The 21,225-nt window shown below is 51.8% G+C and overlaps 1 protein-coding gene across 2 annotated transcripts; it reads right to left on the bottom strand.

The window, feature by feature from the left end:
* Positions 1-160: 160 nt before the first annotated feature.
* DUS3L (dihydrouridine synthase 3 like) lies at positions 161-12,388 on the bottom strand. 2 transcript variants are annotated; one of them, XM_088147389.1, is made up of 13 exons: positions 12,233-12,388; positions 10,446-10,734; positions 8,070-8,660; positions 7,670-7,711; positions 6,178-6,330; positions 5,852-5,968; positions 4,596-4,661; positions 4,094-4,204; positions 3,692-3,788; positions 1,672-1,747; positions 1,033-1,221; positions 397-525; positions 161-314 (listed from the first exon to the last, which is right to left on the bottom strand). In XM_088147389.1, exons 1-13 carry the CDS (start codon positions 12,265-12,267, stop codon positions 242-244), a joined length of 1,968 nt encoding a protein of 655 aa, XP_088003515.1. In that variant the 5' UTR covers positions 12,268-12,388; the 3' UTR covers positions 161-241. The 2 variants fall into 2 exon arrangements, with proteins under 2 accessions (XP_088003515.1, XP_015744201.2); XM_015888715.3 differs by lacking the exon at positions 12,233-12,388 and adding an exon at positions 11,392-12,175.
* Between the last annotated feature and the right edge of the window lie 8,837 nt (positions 12,389-21,225).

Below are 21,225 nucleotides of genomic sequence, written 5' to 3'. Positions count from 1 at the left end.
CCCAGGCAGGGCTGCAGAGCTATTCAAGGGGGGGCTGGCCGGGCAGAGCAGCCAGCAAATCTACACACACACACACACACACACACACACACACACACACACACACACGTCTGTCCTGGGGGGCGGAGGGGGGAAGCAATGAAGGCAACCAGCAGCCAAGTGAAAAATGGGAATTTTTTTAATGATTCGATGAAAGGCAGCATGAGACGGACGCCGGCGCTTCCTTTGGCCTCCCCAGACCCTACTTGTAAGAATTCGCTTTGTGCTTTGGCAGGAAGGAGAAGTCGGCAGGAACACGGCCCAGGAGCATCTCACTGGAAAAGGAAAAGAAAGGCAGGCTGCTGAGGCGGCAAGAGTTCGAAGGCTGGCAAGGCAGGACGTGGTGAAGCCCTTTACCTGATCTTAATCCAGTCGTCCACGTTCTGACTCGCCATCAAGGTCTCCAAGTAGTCTCGGCCCACGTAGTAAGGGGGCCTTTCGTTGATCCGCTGCGGCAGACGCTCCAGTAAGCCGACTGGAATGTACCTGAGCAACGCCAGAAAGAGGAAAGGAAACGGCTGCAGCACAGATTTCCTCCACATGCGTTTGGTCATGAACGAAAATGACGACGCCGTCACAATAAACACGCATGTGATGGTTTAGTTTGCTCTCTCTGCAAACCTCACACGTCATCAGAAAATGAGGTTTGAGCTCCCCAGGTTGGCAAGACGGGCTTCTCCAAGGCACAGAGCAATCTCTCAAAAAGCAACAACAGAACAGAAATTCCTACGGGGTGCCACATCTAGCAGAAACAAATACGCCTAAGATACAAACTTCTGTGAACTTAAGTAACCCAGGGTTTTCTGGGCAGCACTACCCTGTCTGCGATCAGTGGCTCTCTTGCTGCTGTTCCCGCCAGGCAGTGTTTGCCACTGATCCTAGAAGACCGTCACCCCTGCTAGTCACTCCAGTCACGCTCCAGTTTCCTCACACCACGATCATTTGGCAGAACCTACAGGAACTCTGAGGGAGCCGCAGAAGAGAGGTTGCTACCTGCAGAGGAAGGAGAGCCACTCCAGCAGGAACTTCCTGGTCTTCTCCACCCCCTGCGTGTCGGAGCCCCAGTGTTCCAAGCCGTAGCTCGTGTAGTCCTTAAGGATGTCGAGCCTCTCAGTGGAAGAGATGTCCCAGTGCCGCTGTTCTTTGATTTCAGTGAAGATCCAGGGTTTGATGAGCGCTCCCCTGTGACCAAGAAGAACCTTCGTGACAACACACAACATCTGTGGAGCACTTCAAAAATGCTCCATCCCGAGGAAGGTACGAGGGAGGACCAGGGTAGACAGCTGCTTTCTGTTGAATCAAGCCTTGGTTCATTAACTCAGTACTGCTGCAGCAAAACAGCAGCCTCTCGCCAGGTTTCCCCACAGGGGCTGGGGGCTGAACCAAGAAAGACTCCTGTTCTTGTAATTTTGAACAAAGAGGTTCATTATTTAAAGAGGAACTCGATGTGGGCTGGTAGCGTTTCTCCAGGGGCTGCAGACAGGTGTCTTTCCCAGCCCCACAGGATGGATGCCCGGGAGGTGGGAGATGGATCTTTTATCTTCTGGATGGAAACAAGGGCATCTTTCTCCAGTTCCATGAGGAATGGCAGCTTCTTGTTAGTTAGAGAAGAAAGGAAGAGAAACTACTTACCGCGCAATCATGATCCCTGAAACTCCGCTCTGCATGGCTCGATTAGCATCTTCAAAAGAAAAGATATCACCGTTTCCTGTGCCAGAAAAAAAAACATACGCCCAGGGTTGAAGGGGGAAAAATGAAAGCGCTTTAGTTTCCACAAGCAGAAGAATGGGAAACATGGCAGGTTGCCCCTCTAAATTTCATCGGTAGTGATGGCTTCCTCATCAGTCTCAAGTCCAAGTTACACTTTGATTTGAAAAAAAGAGCACAGAATGAACTGAAACCGAAACAGAGGCTGACAAGAGCTCCTGCCCTTTACGCACGTGCATCCTCCGCAATCCCTTAGTGTAGGCGGTTGGGTGGATGCAGGAGGCCTCTGGGCAGAAGCCTACAGTCAGTGCTGGCTTAGGGGCTTGCAGGGGGTCTGTGGTGGAAACAGCCTCAGGAAGAACGACAACAGTTACTGTGAACGATGAGCAGCGTGCTCTACTGAGTTCTCTGCCCTAGTCCCCTTACCCCTCGATCTAGCTCTGACCAACTCCAAGCAGGGCTTAATCAATTCAGTGTTACTTTTTCTTCTGGATTCTTCCTGCCTCTTTATCTGGCAAAAAGTGTCTCAAAAGTCACCTCTTCATATCCCACCTTTAGTTCATCTCCTTAGCCTACCATACCAATTCATTCTGTTATTTACCTATGCATTTTCTGTTTTAGTTTGACTTAATCCTGATTCATCCATTTTACCTCTATTCCTAGCTACCAATGTAGAGGTCTATTCTACTGGAATGATCCATTCTACATCCTGAAGTGGCTCTCGATCCCGCCTCCCCCTCTTCATCTCCCACAGCTGGTTACTGCTGGGGTTTTGGGAGACACCACGGTAGCTGCTCTGATGCTCTACAGCCTCAGAGTTATGTTAGCATAATTGGAAAGCTGCCTGAGGGGAGAAGAGGACCCTTCCCTTTCTTACGCTGCCCCCTTCTTCTCCCAGCTTCATCCCCTGTTGGGACAGAGCCTGTAACCGCTGAGCATCTTGTTCTCCACAGCTCCCCAGGTCTGTTTCCTTGACTCAGCATCTGGGATACTCACAAATTCAGTCTGTGCTACAAACATCTTTTGTCCTCCTAACTGCTACAGATTTCTCACTTCTTTCTTCTCTTTTTCCGACCGCCACTGTCACCACGCCATACTTCGAATCTTGAGTGTTGGTATCTCCCCCCTCTGAGGCCATCTGGTCCTTCCCCTTGCCTACGCCTACTTGTGCACAGCTTATGAGAGGCAGGGCAGAGAGTGTCACCGCCTCAGCCAACCTCCCATGGGGCACTGGCTCTGACCTACAGAGCCCCTGGATGGGCTGCCAGCGATCGACAGACGTAAAGGAAGCTAACTCTAACTCTTTCAGACCCAGAGAGAATTTGTTTGTTCTAGTCAACAAGGAAAATCTGCAACGGACTGTCTCCTCCAATGCTCATCCCGCAGAGCAAGCAGTAATAGGCAAACGAGCAGCAAGGAAGAAAGGGCTTGGCCTCCAGTCACTACGCTCTTTCATCAATCTACAGAACTTAATTGCTCACCACTGATGGACTTGAATACACTGAGTCTCACAGAAACGAGGATTCAGAGCAAGCGTCGCTGCTCGGTTTTCCCTCCTCTGCTATCACTACCACCCTGATTCTGCTTAGTCCCTCGGTAGAGCCACCTGGGCCCCCGGCAACTGAAGCATCTTGGGACTGAGAACGGAGGCACCTTGCACCACACTCTGTCTGACAGGCTTCTAAAGCGGCGAGGGGGAGGCAGCAAAGGCAGGCCGAAGACAGAGCTAGGGCACCCCGGTGGAAGAGGCACATTCTGAGATGGGAGAAAAGCCAGGGAAAAAGATGTCCTGATGGGGAGGGAAAGAAATCCAAGAGAAGCAACCAAAGCCAAGCCAAGGTACATTCAGCTATCCTGCGATGGCTGAATGTGCGTAAAGGCCGAGAGGCCGAGAGGCAGAAACCAACACCGAGTGACTAGGAAAAGCTGAACTGAAGCCACCTACCGAAAAGAGGCATGGGGCTGGCCACTCTGGCACACTCTGCTATGTACTCCCAGTCCGCCACCTTTGTGTACCTCTGCTCTCTCGATCGGCCATGAAGCTAACCAGGTCAAAAAAGGCACAGTTGACATTTATGAAATACAGTAACATTGGATCGCTCTGAATAAAAGAAGCCACGCAGGAAGGAGCTCCCCTTCTCTCTCTCAGTGCTTTGCTAGAGAAACCCCGGGAAGAGGCCTTCTTCTAGGGCTTTTTCCCAAGTACGGAACAGGGATGCTACTGCCCGCTTTCTCTTTGACCTCCTCTGACTGGGAACACCCAAGGGAGGCTTAACACTCAGGTTTGCCAGCCTGAGTAGCTAGGCACCCATGCCAGCGGGAATAGGAAAAGCAGAGCGTCCCGTACCGTGACCAAAGAGGCTCCCCATTCCCGGACGTTGGGGATTATTTTGTGAGCCAGGTTAGCTTTCTCTTGCACGCCTGTCCTGATCTTAACAGTCAGGGGAACATCCAGGACCTGGGGGAGAGAGAGAGCGGGGGTGGGGGGGGAAATTAGCCAGGCAGTTTGTTTGGGAATTCCCGCTTGATAGAATTCACTTTCCCTGAATTGGCTCTTTTGTAACAAAACAGAGAGCCAATGATCAATTGTCTGCAACCGAAACAGGCAGCAGGATCATAAGAAGGTGAGGAGGAGTCATGCTGGTTCAAGCCAGAGCCCATCTAGTCGAGCCTTCCGGGGAAGCCCACAAGCCAGACAGGAGACTGCCAGATCCGTCATGCCTCAGGTCTACACGTATTCACTGAAATGCAGCCCAGCAAAGGGGAGAGTTTCGAGGACTTAGAAAAAGCGAAGAGAACATGAAATGCAGCACAGGTAGGAATCAGCTGGGAGGTGGCTGCTCACTTACGGAGTTCATGCCTCGGACTATCTGCTCAAACCTATTGGTGCGGGTCATCAGAGCACATCCACCACCCTGGTAAGGGAGAGAAGAAGAGGGTGACGTATGCGTTAAGAGATTATGCACATCCGGAGCGGGAGACGCCGTCGAGGTTCCGATTTCAGCTCGGGAAACGTCCTCCTATGGTGCTTCCCCTCGGGCTTAAAAACAGGGCGCACCTTGAAAGCGCAGCGGGATGCCCCTGCGGCATCCTTCGCACAAGAGCCAAGGAGGCTTCTGCACTGCTGCTGGGCAGAGCCAAGAACAAGGCTGGTGAGGAGAGGGTTCTAGGAGGACTCAGAAAAACTCATGGCAAGCGTGGCGTTACGAAGGAAGTCGCGGGTCAGCAAGGAAGCGGCACCTTGGGAGGTGAAAGCTAACTCTTCTGTTACCCGGGAAAACAGATGCCTCCCTTCACTGTTTGCCAACAGCTTCCATCCGTGGGAGACCCTCCCAGAACGGAGGGATTTGCAAACCTGGCATTGCCTAGTCCACCTGGCTTTGGCCCTGCCCGTCTCACTGTAGCTCTCTAACCAATGTCTCCAATGAGCAGCAAACCGCAGATGGAGCTTTGGACCCTCAGGATAGAAGACCCCGTCTTACGGAACTTGCTTCATGAGGCGCAGAGCACACGGATCCCAAGCGAAGCACCAGCCCCCAACATCACACTTGTTTCCAGGAACAGCTCTCCAGCCCGCGTACGGCGTTGGAGGCGCTCCTCAAAAGGAAAGGCCAGGTTGGCAGAGTGTCCTGGGGACTAGAAGAGGTGGCAGGAAAAAACCTACTAGTCTGTCTGGCATACGGGCGCTTGGTGACTGGCTATGTCTGTGGGGCAGCCATTTTGAAAATGGGCACACCCTTTTCCACGGCACCCATTTTATAAGACCTCTCAGGGCCCGATTTCAAGATACTGAGTGTACCTGTTGTTTAAAAGGGTTATCCATGGTGTCCTCCCTGTAACAACCCCAACATCCATGGAGCCACAGGTGCAGACGCTTCATTTTTTATACCTCCTTTACTGATTTCATCCTACCTATTTCCTGAGCGGACCAGAGATGGAAAAATGCATTTGAAAATGCAGTAATATTCTTTGATGTATATCCCTGAGCCTTCTTTCCCTGAACGTCCTTCTAAGTTGTAAACTCACTGCAGCAAGAGCTAACCTTTCTCTCAGTCAATCCACCAGATAAAACGAAGCTGTGCTTCGGCCAGAAGCTACTAGTTACCTTGTTATAGACCAGGTCAATTGGGCAGCCCACGTTAATATCAACAAAATCCACCTCGATGGTTTGGTTCAGGAGCTCAGCACATTTGGTCATGGTGTCTGGAAATGCTCCTTCCAGCTGCAAACAGAGGAGATCCTGAGAGTTAGAAAGGCACCAGGGAGCCCCTTTCCAGGGGGTGCCACCATGTCTGCTGTTCCCTCTTTGTATCGTTTCAGGATAAGACGTTTGCTGCAGGCAAAAGGTTGAGCTTTGCAATTTAAGCTCAACCTGAGCCAACGCCCTCTCGGGCCCCTGGGCCCTGTTCCCATTCTGCGCCAGGAAGCTACCTGAACCCCAAAGAGATCCTCGGTGTCATGCCGCTTCAGCAACGCCCATTCCGAGGACTGTCCCTGAAGGAGGTTGGTGCACACCGCCATCTCGCCGCAGGTGACGTCTGCCCCGTAGCCTTTGCATATTCTCCGGAATGGAAGGTTCCCACACTGAAATCCCCAGGAGAAGGAGGTGGTTAAGGCTGCCTGTACCGTTTCTGGCACACACTTCTCAACAAGCCAGACTGGATTCCCATTTAGAAATGATGCTTTTGGGAGCGACATCTTGTGAGCGAGCAACAGTCCATCCCCTGCCCCTGACGTTTTTCTTTCATTTTGGGCAACTTTCTGATGTCCCATTGTGGTCTTCACCATGGCTTTAGGGTGAGAAGGGTGGCACCAGCGGCTGCTTGACCAGCTGCACTTCTCAGCGTGGAGCTGCAGGCGGAGGAGCTGGGACAGCAGAAACGGCCTGGTCTGCCCTACCCGAGAATGGCGTATCATTCTCATGCTAATTCTGCATTCCCACGGAAACTTCCGTGCAGCCAGCAGCCTCATTGTCCACGCGTTGCCATTCCCCACACGCCCAGCTTCCCTGTCAATAGAACCTCAACTGTTACTGCACAGCCATCAACCCAGCCCAAGCAGCCAAAGGGAAATGGTGGCTGTTTGGCAGGACATTTCTCTATTTAATACCTTTATGCTGAATGACCTACTGTGTTATTCTTCATTTGCTTCATATTTTACTCACTACTGAATTTTGTATCAGTGTATGAAGTCTTGGCTGGGCAGCTAAGGCACTAGTCCTCATGGAGCCTTCAAGACAATTTGAGTTGGAGGCCCCTGCTCTAAAAGGCTCAATGGGTCATTGTGCCCCTTGGGACAAAACATCTAAGTATGAATTCATTCAAGCTGCTTAGTAGTTTAGCCAGCAAAGAAACCACTCCCTTGTTGCTAAGTGTCATAATTTTAAAATACAACAGAAATAAATGTAAGGTTTAAAAAAGCGGGGGTGGGGGACTAGCCCTTCCTTTTAAGACATGGTTTGTTTCTATTTCAGGGTTTGGATGTTCTTAGAAGGGAGGGGAGTTACATTATTAGATACCTTCTTAGCACACTCATATTAATATGAAGAATACCCGATAATGCTAAGAATTTGCAAGACAGCAAGACACCTGGTCTCTGCCCCTGAGAAACCCAGGAAAGATCTTAAGATTTAGGAACCTGAAGACACTGCTAAGAAAGGGAGAAAAGCTGCAGAAATCACCGAGGCGGGGAGAAGCGGAGGAAGGATCATGGATTCTTTCAGGAGAGAAGGAAGTGTTGTGGGGGAAAAAAAGAAATAGGAATCCTGGAACTAGGTAGCATGACAAGAACTGCCTAGCTGTTCTCTCTCCTCCTCAGTCCTTTCATCTGGCTTCCACATATGCTTGTCAACCTGAGCTCAAATCCTCAGCTTTCTCACTATGTTGGCAAACTGCACACTTTTATGGGAAAAACTCCTCCATACCGTTGTCAGAGGGGCCAAATAGAGCTTGCCACGGAGATCTAGCTGGAAGAGAAGCACAGGAAGGAAAGAGAGAAACGTGAGGACCAAACGCACCTTGTGGGGAATTTGGTTCCTACTCAACCAATCCTAGTAGGCAAAAACTCTGCCATTTGTTACTGGGCGGGGGGGGGGTGTTTTTGACCCTACAAAAGACAGCAGCCCCTGGACGGTATCCATGAAAGTCTCTCCTCTGCCTGAAGGGCGATGCCAGCCAGAGGAAGGGGCATCAGCTGGAGAGAGAATCTGGCTCCATATCAGTCCCTCCCTTTCATCTCTTACTGCAACAACTGGGAGGGACTGTTTCAGAACCCCCCCCCTCCCCCCGCTCTCAGCTTAACTCACAGCCCTTTCCTGGGTTTACCTTTGGTTTCTCAGACGGCCTCAGTTTTACAATGTCTTCATCCGTCACCGCACCAGCTGTTTTCAGAGCAGATTCTGCTGGTGGATTTGCACTTTTCAAGGTTTCCAAAGCAGAATCATCTTTTTTTGATACGTTTGAATTGTCCGGTGCCTCCAATCTGGCAGTTTTGGGATCCTCTGTTTCTTTAGAAGGGGAACAGTCTGAGACCCCTTTCTCCCCCACAACTGCCAGGGCAGCTTGGTTCCCAGGCCCTCTTGCGTGATGGGGCTTGCCCAGAGAACGAAGGTACTCGCTGGATTTGGCAAAGGACATTTTTTTCTTGCGCAGCTGCTGCTGAATGTCTTTGCTGAGGCTGTTTCGCACCACCAACTTTCCTTCCCACTGCTTCAAAAGGTCAGCATTCACTATATTCTTATAGTCCTCTCCCAGGTGAGCTCCAGCGAATCTGCACGTGGCCCCATAAATGCACCTGCCAAATGTCTCGAACAGCAGGCAGCGCTCCCCAAGGTCCGGTGGCTTTGTGGCCATATATTCCTTAAGGTCGTGTAGGAAACGGCACTTTGAGCCATAGAAGCATTTTTCAGTACGTTCCTTTAGTGAGAGAAAGATAGTGCTGTGATGGGGGAAACTGGTAGAAACTAGGTTTGTTTGTTTTTTAATGCATTTTACAGGTAGTCCTTGGCATACGACCATTCATTTAGCAATTGTTCGAAGTTACAATGGCACTGAAAAGTGACTTACAACTGGTCCTCGCACTTATGACCATCGCAGTGTCCCTGTAGTCATGTGAACAAAATTCAAGCACTTGGCAGCATCCTGGGGTCACATGATCACCATTTGCAACCTTCCCAGGGGGCTTCTGACAAGCAAAGTCAATGGGGGAAGCTGGATTCGCTTAACAACCGTGATGATTCACTTAATGACCATGGAAAAAAGATTGTAAAATCAGGCACAACTCACTTAATGACTGCATTGCTTAGCAATGGAAGTTCTGGTCCCCACTGTGGTCGTAAGTCAAGGACTACCTGTATACAGATGACCTTCAATTTGATTCCACAACAAGCAAAAGGTCCTTGTCTCACCAACCCCCTGGCCATCTGTCCCCTTAGCTAATGCATTCTTTTTTCGGACTCGCTGCTTCCTTATCAATTTCCTCTCAAGTCTATCCCCCAGGCTATGAGGAAAGCCATTCAACCTTTTGTTTGCTCTGACCACATGCTCTTCCTGGAATCTCTGTGCTGCTTCCTGCCCACTGTCCAACTTCCTTCTCACCTTTACAGCCTCAGTGATCGTGTCCACCTGCCCTCCTTCCACTCTTTATTCCTTGGTACAGTTTGTGACTTGGCTCCCCTCTTTTGTGCCTGGAATGGCCTCCTCAAACCTCTGCGTGCCAAGCCATCTCTCTTACTTTGGGCCTTTTGTTTAAAGATTTTGCTACAACTATCCAGGCCTTTGGAATAATCAGATATTCCCTCCCCTGGTTGCCAAGCTGGGGGAAACCAAAATCATCCTGAAGCAGGTTTCAGTGAGCCTTCAGTTATGACAGTTTTGCTTATACCGGCCCAGTGCCACTTCAGCTTGCCAACAGAGGGGCTGGTCGTCCATGGTGACCCTTCCCTCCACTGTAGTGCAACAGAGACACTCAAGAGTGGGCTAACTCCCATTACAGCCTCCTACATTTTTACTAGAGTGCACCTGTCTCCTGGCATTGCTTGCAATTTAGGCTCAAGCTAAAGATGGGGGAATTCAAATAGATTAGGGCAGTGTTTTTCAAACCTGGGCACTTTAAGATGAGTGGACTTCAACTCCCAGAATCCCCCAGCCAGCATGGATTACGGGGACAGGAAAAGTGAGGAGGGCATTGCCACCCCTCAGAAAGCTGTGCCAGCAAATAGAGCTGATGTAACAACAGAGGTGGGAAAAGACTCAACTTGGTTGTGTTGGATGGCACTGTTGTGGAAGCAGAAGCAGCCATCCCATATTCCTTAGTGTCCAACCAACCCGTCTTCCTGAGCCGCCTGTGGATGCCTCTTCACGCCAAGGGCGCCCGTATCCATTCTCTGTGGCTTCTCCTCGGTCTGAGGGAGGCAGCAGCAGAAACTCAGGAACAGGGTAACGCAAGAATTGCCCTGCTGGATTGGCCTTATCTGTCCAAAAGGATGCCCTCACTGAAAGTGTTCCTCTGCCATTTCGGCTCCCAGCAACTAGTACCACGGGACACGCCATGATGATACAGAACGTGGTACATAGCTATTAAAACGAAGAGTCGCTTTGTCTGTTTTAAAGCCATCCAGGGAACGCTAGTAGCAGAAATGCAATTTCAAGCCCTGGCAAGTGGATTCATCTCTGTGCACATACCACACACGCACAATTTACCTGAACTACTGAGGGACACAAGCGGTCCTTCTCGTAGTGAGCTGGCTTCATGCACGGACGGCTCTTGTTCTGCCCTCGAAGCCTCTTCCGTCCTTGAGGCTCTTTGATGCTTTCACGGGCAACTTCTGGGGGCCTCTCTTTGTCACACCCATCCATTTCCAACTTCTGTAGCTTGGCAGGGGGTTCATCCCGCTCTGCGTCAAGATGGTTCTCTGCCCAATCTGGGTCATTTCTCAGCTGGTCTTCCTTGTCAAGATAGGTGTGAAATTCCTCTTTTGTAGAGCGATATCTCAAAGGGAGAAAGATTGCAAGTTAACTGTCAAGGCTGACCCCAACTCACCTATGGCTGCTGTTTCATGAAGTCAGAACAGGAAGGGCATTTCAGTCTAGAGACAAGTACGAATGTCAGGCTGCATTTGTTTCACTAACTTGGGATTTTAAGAAACGTCTTTTGCCAAACAATGGCAATATATTTTCCAGAATTATATGCCATCCCCCCACCGCCAAATCTATTAATTGAGCAGGCAATTCCCAAGGTTTTTTTTTCTTTTTTAAGGTTTGCATGTGACCTTCAGTGCTCACTGGACTAAACCATGCAAGTCAGTCATTTCTGTTGGCAGTTACTTGGAACAAAACAGTGCAGAGTCACTGGTTTTATTTTCTTTTATATGATTTGCTTTTTTAAGTGTAAGCTGCACACAGAGGTCTGAAGTCAGGCAGCCCCTAAACTGTGTTAGGTAAATAAATATTTAGTTAAGTAATTTATATGGCCGTCCACTGGCAAATTGCAGCTCTGGACCGCTAACGTAAGATTAAATCCAACACACAGCTGGAAAGTTAATTTAAGCGCAAGTAAAATATTACTATTGGTTGTTCCATCTGTAACTTGTCTTATATTTTGTGTTAACTGTTGTCTTTCACTTGTCGCACACGTGTTTCATTTTACCTCGCTTGGTAAAACCAGTTTGGTTTATTTTACAGCTGCATCTCCTGTGATGGGGCAAACAAAATTCTCAGCCAGATTCCTTCCTCAGGTGGCCTACTTTATTCATCTTATTCCTTCTTAAGGATTTTACTTCTGCGCCAGAGACCGGCCGTAGGGGAGAGACCACTTTTTTCCGGGGTCCTCCTCCACTCGAAAGGGCAAACCCGCCGGCCCAGAAGCGTAGCCAGGTGAGTTTTCCTTGATCGCGAAATAAAACAAGGAAAAGCTCCGGCGGAGAGTTGCGCGGTGGAAGCCCCGGCGCAGCGACGCCGAGCACCGAGGGCCCCTCTGGGTGAACGCGTCTGGGAGAAGCTGCGAGGAAGCGTAACGCGGCCGAAGGGCCGTGCGCTCCCACCCCCTTCAGCCGGCTTTCCCTCCCTGTCTGGGTCCCGGCGCGCTTCCGTTATTGGCGGGGGGCTCCGGGCATCCCGAGGGGGCCATTTCGCAGCGACGCGGTCGCTCCTCGGCGCTTGGGGTGCTGCTTATCCTGCTGCCCCGTTTGGCGCCGCCTCGAGGTCCCGGGGGTCCCCGGCCCGGCGGGCTCCCCAACCCACTCGCTCATTCGCTCAGGGGCGGTTCTCAGGGGGCCTCCCCGTCCGCTGGCCCCAGGCCGGGAAGGGCCCGCCGAAGTCCGGCCGGCGGCGACCGCCCTCCTGCTGCAGTCTCAGCCCCCGGAACTCGCGTGGGGCGGGGCAGGGGGCACTGGAGGGCCCCGGCTGCGAAGGCGGGAGGAGAGGGCCCGGGCCGGGAGGAGGGCTGAGCCCGGAGCGGTAGGCCGAAGCCCCGGGGCTCCCGTACTCACTGGGCTCGGATGGGGGCCACTCCGGCCGCCTCCATGGCTGGCCTCCCCTCCAACCTCCTAGAGCGGCCTACCCGGAAGCGCTGCTGCTCCTGGAGGACACGGAGGGGAGCCTAGAGCGGCCCGGATGTCCACAGACGCTCTAGGAACTGCCCCATGGGCAACGGCGGCCGGGGCGGCGCTCCCGAAAGCTGGGAAAGGCGGTGCGAAAAGGGCGGGAAGGCGCCTCCGAGCCTTCCCCCCGCGCGGGGAGTCGTTTCAGCCGGGCTTCTTGAATTACTCCCAGGAGCCCTTTTAATTAATGTCTAATTAGAAGCAGAAGCCGAAGCCGGGATTGTCCCTGCACAAATAAAGCCCCTTCTTCGCTCGGCCCCCTCAGCCCCGCCGCCCGGCCTCGGCGGCGCGACGGACTCCCTCCTCAGCCAATGACGGACGAGGGCTGCCGGAAGCGAGCTCCGTGGCGACGAGGGCGGGACTCTGCCCGGAAGCCGCGCGCGGCCGGAAAAGGCGCGCGAGCCGAGGCGGAAGAGCCCGGAGGGGACCGCCGCTAGCCAGGCCGCTCGGGCGGGGTGGGCCTGCCGTGCACCCGGATCGACCGCCTCGGAAGAACCCGCCGCTCCAGCGCGGCGGACTGCCCCACCACGCGCTCGGAGCGTGAGGACTAGAACCTTGGCTCACGTTCCGGCGCCGCCGCGGAGCCTTCGTCGAGCGGCCCGCGTCTCCTCTTTCGCAGGGACGGGAGCCCTCTTCCCAAGGGGGGGCCGGCCGGCGGGGCGGGGGGTGGGGAGGGATCGCGCGAGGCCTGCGGGACCCTTCGGGCGAGCGTCTCCCGAGCTGGGCCGCCTGAGGGAGCGGGCTCCAACTCCCAGAATCCCCCCGCCCGCCGGGAAGCCGGAGCCCGCCCGTCTTGAGGGGCCCGGGTTGAAAGGCGCCGCTCTGCGTAGACGCCCCGCCGGCCGCCTCCGGGGGCTCCGCGGGGGAGAGCCTGGCAAGGCTCCTCCCGCCGCGGGAGAGCAGAGCAAGAAATCCGCCGAAACCTCTTGGTCAAGATGGGCTCCAGCCAGCCCGGGTGTGCTTTGCTCGCCCCCCACCCCGCTTATACTCCTGTGGACTGGGGGTGCCTGCCTGGGCTGCCTTTGGAGGCCTGCCGCTGGTCGCGGACTCAGCCGCGGTTGTCCCCTCGCCTCTTTGACAACGGATCTGACCTCCCTCCCTCGGGGTGGCAAGAGAAAGGCCCTTCGGGGGCCAGACTCGGCAGCGGGTACGGGGAAACACACGCAGGGCTTCAGATACAGTCAGCACGGACAGCCCGGCTAAAGTCACTCCTGGTTGCTTCCTTGAGTGAGAACTTGGATCTCAGCATAGATTCAGGTTTCATTGTGGTTGAAGAGACCCTCTGGGCCTCCTGCTTGGATGTGGTTAGGCAGGTCCACTTTTCTGCTCTTGTTCCTCCTCCTTCTTACTATCATCCTCTGAATGTGTCTTGTCTTTGCCTTCTTCTGGGATGATTTTCATCCAAGAGTCCACAGTCTGAAGAAGATCATCTGGGCCTGCAGTTGGGATAGGGGTAGGCAGGGTTCTTTTTCCCTTTTTCTGGAATACTTTCCTCAGCCTTATAGAATGTGGAGGATCGGTGAAAGAATGTGGAAGAAACTGGCCGCTTCTTTACCCAGTAAAGGATGTCTTGGGTCTAGCCTACAAATCAAAGCGTTTAGAAGCTAAATCCGTCTTCCTAATCACCCTGGTGGGAATGATGATAAAGGTGCAGTCTTAACATTTCATCAGGTGTACCTTTGTGTAAGAGTGCACGGAAGGTTTTGGGGAAACAAAAGCTGGATTCCATTTGTCAGTCCTCTCAAGAAGGAGTCGGTTTTTCAGAGACTCCAGGAGGCACTGTTGTGCCATAACAGAAAGTGACAGTAAGTAAATTTACTTACTCCCTGCATTTGTATCCCACCTTAGTCCAGTGAGTCTCAGCAGCTTGCATGATAGGTTATATAGAAAAATATGAAACATCCACAGTATGATTAAAAATGCTAGTTAAATCACTATCAAAAACTTCAGCCCAAAATACACTATATAAAAGGAAACAAAGAAATAAAAGATGGTGCAGTGCATGGACTCGGTTAAGGACTGTCTGAAATAATTCTGTTTTTAACATCTTCCTGAAAACCAACGGGGGGGGCGGGCAAAGTACAGTTGCAAAAAGGACATTTGCAGGAAGGATGGTGGCTGGAGCAGCTCCTTGCAACAAAGTTCCACTGAACCAGCAGAAATCCCAGACAGTGGAGTCTGTCCTTCATGGGGAATTCTTCCAGTTTAGCTCATTTCCAACCCCATTTAGGTAAAGAGTTGCGATGTTAGTTTATTAGATATTTTAGGAGACACTGTAGAACCCTTTACTTTTATTAACCTGGCTCTTCTGAGGAATTATTATTATTTAGCGTATGGCATACAATGCCAGGGAGTCTACAATGTTTTTTACACACGGTAGATGTTCTGGCACCAGCAATTGCTAGTTTATTTATTGCACTGAGGAATGCATGCAGAAAACTAGGGGAACTGGTGGAGAGTTAAGAAAAAAGAGAGGCACTGGACACTTGGACAAAGAAAAAAAAGGCTTTGGATGTAGAATAAGAAAAAGCTGGTAGCCTTTGAAATAATTATTCTGCAATTAAGCCCTTGGGAGTTTTGGCTAAGGTGTTTGTAAAAAGAGATCACTTTTATGATCTGTTCATACAGCGTTGTTAAATAAAACTTCAATTGTTCCTAGTCGACTGGTCCCTCTGAATGAGTGAAAAACAGAATCTAACCCTTCTTCCCCATGTCTCAGATGCTCCCTACTAGGAAGAGAACCTGTAAGAGAGGAGATAACCTTCAAGTGGCATCTGGCTAGAAAGTGCGTGTTTATCCCCAAAACGAACCCAGAGGAAGTTCCAGCACTTCTTGTCAAAGACATCGCAGTGGTATCTGTGCTGTGTAGCTCGCTACGGCACTGTGATTCCCCTTGGCTTGCTGGAGCAGCTTCCTGTAAGCCCCGTGTAGATGGGGACTTTGATGGCAAGCCAAAGGTGATGTTTGAAGAGATCAGGGTTCTCTGCCACAACCAGTTTCTCTCCTCCCTAAAAACCCTTGCAATTCATGAAGTTAGGTTCATGGCTAAACTGTACAATAGGCCCGAACTCTCAATGTTACCTTACACTGCCCAAAACTAACTTGGTGTCTCAGATGTCTGAGGGTCAGCAAATTTGTGTGGGCTGAAGAATGCCACAATGAGAATCAGGCTTTCCAGTCATTGCACCTCATCCAAAATCAGCTCCCTTAGCTATTTATCTGTTTCTAGCATCCTTTAAAGTTCTGGCTTTAAAGCCCTCCAGCTCAAGGCCCCTCCAGCTGTGTTGGGACTACAACTTCCAGATGCCCAGCCAGCCTAGCCCCAAACCCCATTGGCTGAGAATCCTGAGAGAGATTTCCCAGGCACCAGGAATCTGGTAGCTCCTTTTCCAGCTCACAAACTTCATTAACATTTCATTAAGAGGCAGACGCTTTTGTGAGTGGCAGCTTCTGCCTTTTAATAAAATTTTGTGGGTTGGAAAAGGTGCTACCAGCCTCTTCCTGATGTTTTTTTTTTTTTTTGTCAGCATAGACCAGTGTTTCTCAACCTTGGCAGTTTTAAAACGTGTGGACTTCAACTCCCAGAATTCCCCAGCCACCAGGATAGACCAACACGGCTCTTCTCCTACCGTTCCCAAAACACCAGGAGTGCACAGATTGGGGAGAACTGCCCATGTGTTTGGGTGCCCCGTTCTTCAGACCTTCAGCAACGTTTGAGGGGCTGGATCCTGCTGGAAGTCTTCCAGGGAAAAGGAGACATTGTACTGGTTTCTAGCCCCCAAAATATTTCCTTTGATCAGGTCAGCACTGGGATGACCTTAAGCCTTATTTTGTAACTCTTATTTCATACTATTGCACGCTCCACCCGCCCCGCTTCTCCCAGTCTCGGATCCTGCTTTAGACTTTCCTCTGTGACACATTGTACAGCACTCTCGTCTGCTGCACGCAATAGCCATCGCCTTACTGAACACCTGCAAACATTTAAAATGTGGCTCTCCCTCCCAGCGTCTTCTGGAGATGATTTGCTGTTTAGATTTCAAATGCCACGATAATCCTGCTTTAAAGGATAAGTGTAATGGAACAGATGCTACTTCCACAGCTTGGTTCCTGTAAAAATTACCTCATTGACTTTTGCTTTGCTGTTGAAAAATAGTCCGACGCCTCTACTTTATTTTCAAAACATCTTGTTCCTCAGGGTTCGAGAAACCTCATTCAGCCAGGCGTTCAAAAGCAATTATTGTGCTGAATTTGAAAGACGGTGCAATTAGCAAGCGGTTCACCAGGCCCGTGCCAAGAGCTGAGCTTTCGCTCGGGAAATGGCCGTAGCTGCCTGACCGTGTCTGGACTCGGAAAGGAAGGAGGGCTGGGTTTGAAGTCCTGGGCCTGTAGCCTCAACAGGAATTTGAGGAGCTGCGTCATGGAAGAAAGCAGAAGGAAAGCCCTTCTGGGCCCTTTCTGCAAGGACACGACACAAAGTCACCTGGAGCTCGGCTCGAAGGAGATTTTATCTCCGCAGCAGCGCCTCTTTTCAGCAGATTCATTAGGCAACGGGATTAGATGCCCAGAGGGCAGGTCCTGTGGAGCTCAGGCACAAAGACACATTCATGGATCTCGTCGAGCAACAAGCTGCTGCTGAACAGCGGTTTGCCAGCTGTCACTGCCAGTGCGGGTGTCCTCCAACAAGGGCTGGGCAATGTCTCCTTCGGCTGACTGACGGCACAAGCCCCTGCAGGTCTGCTCAGAAGTGACTTGGAAGGCTTGAGCCCAGGTTAGGAAACCCTCGAAGAGAATAAACAAAGCAAGCTGAGTACCTGTGCAGGTATGAGGCACAGGTCTTTGTTCGAGGTACAGATAGGCCCCATTTTCATTTCAGGAAAATACTCGGCGTGCCTAAAGGTTTCTCCACAAGCGGGAGTTTCACTGTCTTCCCCGGCATGATCAGAGATGGACCCAGGAGGGCCTCCCCAGAGACGGATTTTCTCCCCTGATGCCATCCCAGAGAATTCCCTGCTTTTGCTTGTCAGCTACAACATCGCTGACTGGGGGGCTGCAGAATCAGACCCCCCCTTAGGTATTTCCAGTCTCTTGGGCATTCGTTGCTTGGGGATCCTAGAACCTCCCTGCTTTTTTTATGCCCTAAAGGAACGCTAATTTGTCTGTTTGAATTTATTGGCCGCCCAACTCCAGTGGACTCTGGGTGGCGTACAAAACTAAAAAACTTAAAAACAGCGAGAAACTTTAAATCAACAGGCAGCCCAGACTAAAATAAACTGCTAACAAAACCCACAAAAGAAAATGGGCCATTAAACAATGACAAACATCAACCCCAGGCCTGGGGCCAAAGCCAGGTTTTCAAGGCTTTCGGGACCCCTCGGAGACCGGGCACCGTTGTTATCGGGGGGGGGGAGGCTGTTTCAGAGGGTGGGGGCTGCAACAGAGAAGGCACGCTTCCCAGGTTCCACAAGAAGGCAAAGTTTAATGGAGGGGCCCGGAGGCACCCCCTCTGCTACTGGGCGGGCAGGAACGATTGGAGATGAGGGGTCCCCGGATATCCAGGCCCTGTGCCACGCAGGGCTTCATAGGCAATAACCAGCACCTCGAATTGCACTCAGAAGCCGGCTGGCAGCCAGCGGAGCTCGCATAGCAGTGGTGACATGTGGGCACACCGCGAGCCATCCGTTACTGCTCACTTTGCTGCATTTTGAACTGGCTGTAGCTTCCGGGTGGTCTTCAAGGGCAGCCCCATGTAAAGCGCATTGCAATAATCCAATTTTGCTTGCTAAGCAAAACAGTCCAGTTTTGCTTAGTTAGCAGTTGCTGTTGACATCAGGCGGAGGGCATTGGGTGGGGGGCACTGCAGGGGACGGGTGCTGGAACCCCACCCTCAGTGGAGGCACCAGGAGCGAGAACCCGGCGTTGGTGCCTTCCTTCCACTGCACCGTTTCCCCCCTTTCTGCGGTTCACACATCACTGGGTTGTCCGGGTATTTCTCACCATTTCCAGTTTGTCTGCAACTTCTTTTTCTCCTTGCTTTGCTGCTCCTGTGGGGAATTCCACCTACGTCCCACATTTGATCCTGGGGGGTTCTGCTTGTGGGCATCTAGTACAAGCCACGGTGATCTCGCAATGTCACCATGATGCCCACGATGTCACCAGCCCCCTGCAGATGCATGAATGACGGACATTCACATCTGTTCTGTTGGATGAGCCCCAAGAGACGTAGCCTGTGCTTGGCCACGCAGGAGCGACCCAAGTGGGCCCCGGGCCCCCTCACTTCCCTGCCCAGGACGGAGAAACGCTGGAGCTGCCCTTCCGGGGCCGAGGCCTGTGGAACGGAGGCCCCCAAAGGCTTCTGTCAGTGCCCAGCCACAGGGCAATCTCTGGCCCCTCCCTGCCCTCTTGCATTTTGCCAGTGGGGTGGGGGTCTTTAGGCCCTGAAACGGGGACCGGGGCCGCCCAGAAAATCGGGGCCCGCTCTCAGGAACGAGAGGGAAGTGCTGGTGGGCCAGGAGGGCAGCGAGCTTGGCAAAAATGGGAGGGCCGGCGTTCAATTTGTTGACTGTACAATCAGTCACCTGCTCATTCAAAAGCAAAGCATCTGTGTAAAGTATATATTAACTCCAGTCAGGATAATCATTAAAAAAGGAAGAATTTGTTGCACAGGGATGCATATTACAGGGAAGGAACCACACACAGAAAGGCCAGTTTGAAAGGGGTGGAAATGATGCCGCCCAGAGTCGTTACGGAGTTGGGCAGCCTAGAAAATGGAAGGAAGGAAGGCAGGCAGGCAGGCAGGTCAACTTTTTAAATTTTAAAAAACCTAAAATTCAAACTCAGGGTATAGCTTTAGAGGCCCTTTAAAAAAAGAAAAAGAAAGAACCATAAAGGAAAACAAGGGGGAATGTCTCCCCACAAACAATATCTGTGCTGGGGGTGCTGAGTGGCTCAGGGATGGTGAACAGCTCTTGAAACAATGGGAAATGGCCTGGGGTGCCCTTGACGTGGGCACGGCTGCCTGGCAGGCAATTAAGAGGTCATGTTATACTTTAACATTTTGTTCAGGTTTTGCCCACCCCGCACCCCTCTTTGACTCATACAATATATTTTTAGGACTGGATCCAGGTCCACTCGTCTTGAAATCAGTGGATTCCCATTTGTCACGGCTAACAAAGGGCCCATTGACGCCGCAGCCCCTTCCTAATTCTGGCAAGTCAGGACAAAGGGAGCCCTTTGTTGATCTTGCTGCCTGCCCAGCAGAGGCGGTGGCAGAGCCTCTGGGCCACCTGCGCCCATCCTGGGCCCCCACAGCCAGACCTCCCCTTCCTTTCCCCTCTTTTCTAGAGCTGCTCTGGAGTCCTTCCCCCTCCAAGCCAGGCGCTTCATCGGACTCGAGGGCTGCCATCATTTCCACCCCTTTTAAAAGGTCTGCGTCCCCCCCCCCCACCCGTCACTGTTGGGTGTTCACATTGTTAAAGGGCTGTTTCTACTCTCGGCTTCTCTGCCCCTGCCAGTTCTCTTCTCTCCATTCATCTTTTTGCTCTTCTGAGAGCTAGCTGGTCTAGGGGTTAAGGCTCCAGGCTGGAAACCAGGAGGCTGTGAGTTCTAGTCCACAATCAATGGATCAACATTCGGCTGATCCGGAAAAAAAGGGGACCCTCCATACGCAGGAAAAACGCTAGGAAGGGGAAAAAAAGTTTTGCTCTTCTGACCATCTGATGCAAACTGACTTGGGAGAACGCCTGCTGGTTCGGCCACGGCGTCTTCCCCGACTGCCCACCATGTTGTTGGACGTTCCTTTTTGGACTGGCCCAACTTGCGTAGCCGGTCCAGGGGCTGGAGGAAGGAGGAGTCCTATGATCAGCAGCAGAAAAGTCAAAGGATGCTGCGTCGGATATGGAATCCTGGATCTTTTTATGCCGGGCAGGTACGCTCTGGCCCAGTCATTGGAGGAGGAGAACTGGGTTAGTCTACAGGAGCCCAAAATCATGGGCTGCCGTTCACGAAAGCTTCTGCCTTTTAATAAAATTTGTGAGTCGGAAAAGGCGCTACCAAGACAATCAGGATCTTTCTTCTAAAATGTGAAGTAAGATCTGAGTCCTCGTGGTTAAAAAAAGAAGAGTGGATTTTTAGTTAGATCAGTGTTTCTCAACCTTGGGAACCTTAAGATGGGTGGACCTCAACTCCCAGAATTCCCCAGCCAGCCATGCTGGCTGGGGAATTCTGGGAGTTGAGGTCCACCCATCTTAAAGTTCCCAAGGTTGAGAAACACTGAGTTAGATTCTTCCCTATTGCATCTGAACTGCTGTGGATTGCACCTTTTGTATACCAAAGCGGAGATGTTTTCAGTCCCCCTGGGTCTGCAGGAAAGCTTGATTTAATATAGGAACCTAGCAAAGTTCCCTTTATGAAACTGATCCCCAAGTCTCCGAGCACGGGGCTGCCGACACTGACTCACACCAGGGTTGCAGGCAAGAATCTTCCCCGTCTCGGCCGGGAGATGTTGGAGGGTGCACACTCTCTTTCCCTTTCCGTGCGTGCGGGTGTGGACTGGGGACACCCATTCCGCCCTGCCGCCCTCATCGGTCAGAAAAATGCAGGATCCCGCGGCAAACAGAGCACGATGCCGGCAATTTTACCTTTAATGGCAGGAAAGCTTCCAAAATGGTCCAGGGAGGACCCATGGGTGCCTGTGAAGGGACCAGGCCGCCTAAGCAGGAATGTCTAGGCACGAGTGGAGCAGATAGGCAACCACATCGATTGGGGTTTTTCTGGGTTGGGGGGGGAAGAGGGGAAGAGAAGCCAAAAGCCTTCGGTATCCGCATTATCTCCACCAGGGTCATACCAGAACAGACCACCAGCAGGCAGCATCTCTCCCTCGCTTT

The sequence above is a fragment of the Python bivittatus genome, unplaced genomic scaffold, assembly GCF_059951505.1.
Source record: "Python bivittatus isolate LINGU-HERP-01145 unplaced genomic scaffold, Pbiv_v1 ctg000500_np1212, whole genome shotgun sequence".
Classification (NCBI taxonomy): domain Eukaryota; kingdom Metazoa; phylum Chordata; class Lepidosauria; order Squamata; family Pythonidae; genus Python; species Python bivittatus.
The sequence above is the reverse complement of the archived record's forward strand: the minus strand, read 5'-3'. Positions and strand labels throughout refer to the sequence as shown.